Source organism: Centroberyx affinis, unplaced genomic scaffold (assembly GCF_046629955.1).
Source record: "Centroberyx affinis isolate AG114_WGS23_722 - 3 ecotype Tasmania unplaced genomic scaffold, CSIRO-AGI_Caff_v1 ptg000479l_1, whole genome shotgun sequence".
In the NCBI taxonomy this organism is placed as follows: domain Eukaryota; kingdom Metazoa; phylum Chordata; class Actinopteri; order Beryciformes; family Berycidae; genus Centroberyx; species Centroberyx affinis.
Window position 1 is genome coordinate 20,094 of NW_027279136.1, and position 6,117 is coordinate 26,210.

The following is a 6,117-nucleotide window of genomic DNA, read 5'->3' on the forward strand; positions in this document are numbered from 1 at the left end:
CAGTCAGTCTAGAGACTTTGTAGCAAAAACAAGAAGGCTATAAGCAACAGGCCAACAAAATATGAACATTTATTTAAATGCCAAGCTTTGATTTTCGGTAAGTTAACAATTTCCTGAACATTTTGTGGTGACAGTGTGTGACCCACCCTCATATAATAGCTGCGACGCCCATGCTAACTATGTTTTATGAATGACTTATGATCTGTCTTGTTGATTCTTACTGTTGGTTGTTGTTGGTTTTACTATCTTTTACTGATGTAACAGATGTTGAGCGATGCCTGCTTATTCTTTTAAACTCTCTATGCTGAATGGATAAAGGTTGATTGATTGATTGAGATTGATTGACATTACATAGATGGAAATAACACATGATAACAAGTGATGAAATGGAAGAATTAAGTTCTAAGACACTGCTTCTTTGAGGAACATATCACAAGCTCCAAATGAGTAAAGGCACTTTAATAGCAAATCTGTAAAAGGAAATAATCTACTCATGAGCGCATGTTTGGAAAATACCTGTGGATTCCAGATGTCACATGACATCCTGACTCAACCTATACTGACATGTATGATTTTCTTTCTGCCTCAGTGTTAAGGTGGCACATGACGTGGTTTTGGAGGTTCCGAATAATGCTAGCTCTGTGGAACAATATGATCAAGACTTTGGAGCAATTACAGAGGCTGTTGACAAACTTGTTGGCTGCACAGTAGGTAAGATCACACAATATCCACAGTTGGCAAGACATGAGACCAGCGTCATATTCATTAAAGAATAACTTATACAGAACTTCGCTACCAACAGACTGTTCTGTAGAGGTTATCCTATACATTCGGCTGAGGCCCATATTTTTATTGCTGATCCTATCAAAAATATTTCTTCATGTGTATTTTTCTGTTGATATTCAATCTTCTGAATTTTCAGAATGTCCTAATTTCGACGTCACCACTGTGGAAAAGCCAAAGGAAACAGAGGTTGATTTGGCATGTCAGTATGACCACAACTGTGTGTGTGTGTGTGTGTGTGTGTGTGTGTGTATGTGAATTAGTGTTATTTTGGCACCAATTTTTTATTAGTCTTTTTTTTACCAAAATGTTTATTAGAATGAGTCATATTTTTAAGTATTTTTTTTGTTTTTATTTAGCTTAATTTTTAGTCTCATTACATTTTAAGTACATTTTAAGTCTGTTTTTGTCATATTAGACATAACAAATGCCCACTGTGTTTGTATGTAACACGTCCACACACACGTGTTTCATTTAAAAAAAAACATCAATATGACATAGCTGGAATTGAAACTAATTCAACTCCTTATCTCTTTGTTTCTCTCCCTCCTCCTGACATACACCAGCTGTATGTGAAAAGCTTGTTGCAGATCCAGAGCTCGGCGAACTCTACGAAGCTAAAGAAATTGACGGAGTGATCAATTGTGTGACTGCATGTCAGAGTGAACATTCACAGTATAAAAGATGCCACCACAACGGAAAGTGCAGAGTGTACAAGGACGCTGGAGCTCTTTGCCAGTAAGTCCACCTGTTCTCTTTGTCAGCTTGATGCTTGTTTTACTTGAGTGCTTCTACTGAATGTCTAAATGATTCTTATAACAGAGGTTCTCAACACCCAGGGGTCTTTGAGGGGGTTCCAGGAGTCCTTGAGGGGATTCTCTGGGTTCTGAAAGGGGTACAAGGGTCTTTGAGGAGATTCTCATGGTCCTTGAAGGGGTTCTAGGGGTTTTGGAAGGGGTTCCAGGGGTCTTTGAGGGGATTCTAGGGGTTCTGGAAGGGGTTCCAGGGGTCCTTTAGGGGGTTCCAGGCGTCCTTGAGGGGATTCTCTGGGTTCTGGAAGGGGTTCCAGGGGTCCTTGAGGGGGTTCTGAAGTGTCCTCCAGCAAAATTAGAAATGTAATTCCACCTTAATTTAATTCACTAGAAATCATCCCAATTGTAGAATGTATAAGAATGACAATTGTAACCCTAGGTTTCACTCTCACCACTATTTTCTCCCCATTTACAATGTATACAGTTCAACAGTTCAATAGTAAATCAACATCAATTAAAATTCTCTCATATGGAGACAAATTCTGATCAAATGGGGTTCCATGACATTTGAATGTTTAAGAACCGCTGCCCTATAACACACTTGCAGCCAGTTATTCTGATATTTAATCTCCTTCCTCTTCTTTTATTCCAGTTGTTACAAAGCGGATGTGACTTGGTACTTGGGCGATGACTGTAGCTACCCTATACAGCAGAATGCTTTTTATATTGGGATAAGTGTGACCCTTGCTGCTCTGTTGGTGACAGTGGGAGCCTTGACTGCATACGTGATGGTGAATAAGAAAAAGCAAATCCGGTAAGCTCTGCAGTGACATTTAAAAAAAAAATGGGAAAAATGGAGCATTGAAAGTTGTATATATCACAGGATTTGTGAAGATGGTCTGGATGGATGGCATGAGACTCGATTCCAGGGAACACAGTTTTTTCTCTAATAACACTGGTTAAATCTAAAAAAAAAAACAGCACACCGTTGGACCACCAACTGAACTTATCTAACAGTTGAGTAGTGCTGGGCAGAACAAGTCTTTTGGTGAATCGTTCTTATCAACTCAGTAGAGAATCAAATGAGCCGTTCATTCGAGAACCCAAATGAACGGCTCGCTCAACAATGTAATACTTCCTCATTGTTGAGCGAGCTGTTTAATTGGGTTCTCGAGTTTCAGTACGTACGTAATCCGTATACTTAATACTCAAACTTGACTCGACATGGAAGTAGCATTGAACGCTCTGGATGCTGCTCGTCTCGGACAGCTTGCAGTTAGTAATTTGAAACTTGAAAACCCTAATGAACGGCTCGCTCAACAATTTACTACTTCCTCAAAGAGCGGGTTTGAGGGGTTAGTGCCATGTCTTTGTTTGTTAAGGTACATGGCGATCATTCAATTGTTCAATGAGCTTTGATGGAAACTCAAAGTGGGAGGAACCAGTATGTACCACTACAGACTGTATGTTTCGAGCTCGAGAATGATTCGTTTAAAATGATTCGTTCATTCTTTTTGGCCCAGCACTACAGTCGAGTGCAATATTGTCCGTCCTTCTTGGAGGTCAGTCTTTGTTCCCTGGCGTGTCTGTAGGCTTCAGTCTCCATGGTCATTAGCACAAACATTTTACAGGTGCGCCCATAACCACACCCACAATTATGTTTTCCAGCACAGGAACATGAATGAACGATTACATCACAAGCATGATGTGGACAAAGGGCAACTTTTACTATTGTGATCATATGAACACACCCTTTTTCTTTTTGTTCATTTGTCTATACTTATTGGTGTAGTGGTCTACTAGATACTTCAAATGAGGTGGATCTTACCACTTCATGAAGCCATTAAAGTTTGTGTTTGTGTGAATGACACATTCTACTACAAAATCGATGTAAATAATGCAACAGCAAAGACAAATGAAGAAAACTACTATTTCTATTTTGGTGAAATTTAGAATCCAAAGCTAGTTCTCAGTAAAATATATTTAAAACCAGTGGTATGGTCAGATGTTTTTCCCACCTACTGTTTGTAATGAAAACTGTACTGCTGCCTCCCTCTGCCTGCAGGAAAAGAGACATTAAAGAGAAGCTGGTGGACCAGTGGCTGAAGGAGGACTTTGAATGGTCCAGAGCAAACAGCAACACTGGCAGACATTATGCTGGTAATGTAAACTATATTATGCATGCTCACACACACACACACACACACACCCACACATAACATACACACACACCAGCAAATTCTTGCATTCGCTTGCACTATTGCAGCAACAGTATTTTTTGACAGGGACAATGTACAATAATTCATATTTCTGTAAATGAGTTAGACAAAAGAGCTAGTCCCTGGCCCTGTCTTGTAGAGTATCAGACATTGACAGATGAGTTATAAGACAGAGGTCCAGATTCACTGAGATTGCTTTACGAGGGCAATTTTTTTGCGTCTCGGTTGCTGGAGTTAAGACCGCAGAATATTCATCTTATTCACTAACAAATTTGTGCAAATCAAGTGATGCAAACAAGCCCTCTAAAAGAGCACTCTGCAAGCAAATATCCCCTCATCACCAACTGCAAGTGCAAATAGCTTCAGCTGCAGTGTTGGGGGTAACACATTACTCTGTCACACGTTAGAGGACAAGGAACTGAACATGTTCGTTTTTCAATTTATGTAATCAGTTATTAGTTACTTCCTCAAACTTGCATTTCATTACTTTTATTTTCCTTTCAAATGGCCACATTTGTATTTTGTGCAAATTAAAAAGAAAAACAATGAAAGCATTGCACTAAATTACATTTTTAATAGCACACATTAGGCTGTGGTTGCGTGGTGGAGGCTTGTAGACTATGACTAGCTTTTGGAATGCACACAACAATACATTTCAGAACTTTGAACTACTGTTCAAAGGAAAGGAGGAGGTTGTTGTTAAATGTAAGCTGTGCATGGGGGAATTGAAAGCACAGCCAAAGTGTTGTGAGCGCTATCTTCTGTTTATTTTGACACCAGACATGATCCATTACGGCTTCCTTTCTAGTTTACCGTGTATCAGTGGAACCAAAATAAATAAAAGCTACCTTGTCTTTCAGAGATTGATGTTTTATTTAGACAACAGTAGATTGTGTATTCAGTGATGATTTCTATACAGTAAGAATGAGGACATCACCAGAAGACATATTGTATTGGCATATTTTTAAGTGGGTAACTTGAAAGTACAAGTAAATATTATGTGGTCAAAATAATGAGAATTACTTATAATTTACATATGCATGACCATGATGACGGGCACAAAGAGGCTTTATTATTTGACAAGCACCATTAGGTAGTAGGCATCTTCCCGAATCTGAATACCATATTTGGAAAAGCATGAATAATGCATTTTAAACAAATATTTGTTCCTTCTGAATTGCTATATTATTCAGACACTTTAATAGTACACCTATAGTTGTGGAGAAAACATTTTCAACTGAAAACAATTTGATGAGATCAGAAGAGGAGTGGGGCTTGTTTCTGTTCATAAGGTGTTCGTAATGAAGATATATATATATGTGTGTGTGTGTGTGTGTGTGTTAAATATAAATATATTTTGATTCATAAAGATATTTTCTTAAAATTTACTTTTTGTTTCCCCCACTATTCACTATTCCACTAACTGGAATTTACCCTGGTGGAATGAATGTTTGTCTCCTCATGACAAATTCCATGCTTTTTTTTTTTTGCTCTGTTTAGGGGATCACAGCAACCCCTCATACACATACGAAGATTCAACCACACGACCAGCGTCCTACCAGCTGACTCCTGCATCTTTGAATACTAGCCACGGGCAGTTCAGACAATCAGCGAGAATCCCCAGAATCCCTAATCCTGGCTACCACGAGTCTGCCTCCCCATATCAACCCCAGTTCCCTTAAGAAACTTCTCAGCAAACCAGCGGTCAGTACACATTTATAGAAAAACACAGAAGCTTTTGATGTTGAGTTCTGTTTCAGCATGTTGCACGTTCAATTTTCACCTTCATGACTTGGCTCTCAAAATGTAATCTGAACCGAGAAAACAATTGCGAGTCACTTTTCATTCTCCAATTTCACACCCATAGACCCATAAACCTCATAAACCTTTCTTTTTTTTCTGTCCACAGATGAGGATGAGCGGGTCTCATAGTAGGACATCCTGGGATATCTAACCAGTACCCCAACCTAACAGATTTTTGCCAACTTGCTCTTATTTATCTTTGCTGCCTTTAAATTATCTGCTCTAGCTGCTGCTGTTTAAGTGTTTACATTATGTACTACCAAAAATAAAAACTGAAACGGGAAGACAGACTTTTATTTTCACAACTGTTAAATTATGGAATTCATTACAATAACTCACTCAAGAACAGTACGGCAGTTGGATTGTTGATTGCAAGATTTCAAGATTCAAATGTAGTTATCATCACACTATTGTATTGCACTGTCAGTAGGTTTGTAGAGTATTTGTATTATATGTGAACACATGTAGATGAATATGTGTATATATGTAGGTCCATACAGGATATGTGCCAATGTATGTAGGTTATACTGTATGAGTGTATGTATGCATGTATGTATATG

At 38.6% G+C, this 6,117-nt stretch overlaps 1 protein-coding gene across 1 annotated transcript; it reads left to right on the forward strand.

Moving 5' to 3' along the window:
• Positions 1 to 2,225: 2,225 nt before the first annotated feature.
• LOC139642425 (uncharacterized) lies at positions 2,226 to 5,795 on the forward strand. Its single transcript, XM_071517245.1, has 4 exons — positions 2,226 to 2,349; positions 3,601 to 3,695; positions 5,255 to 5,458; positions 5,664 to 5,795. The coding sequence occupies exons 1-3, from the start codon at positions 2,324 to 2,326 to the stop codon at positions 5,434 to 5,436; spliced, it is 303 nt and encodes a 100-aa protein (XP_071373346.1). The 5' UTR covers positions 2,226 to 2,323; the 3' UTR covers positions 5,437 to 5,458; positions 5,664 to 5,795.
• The last annotated feature ends 322 nt before the right edge of the window (positions 5,796 to 6,117 follow it).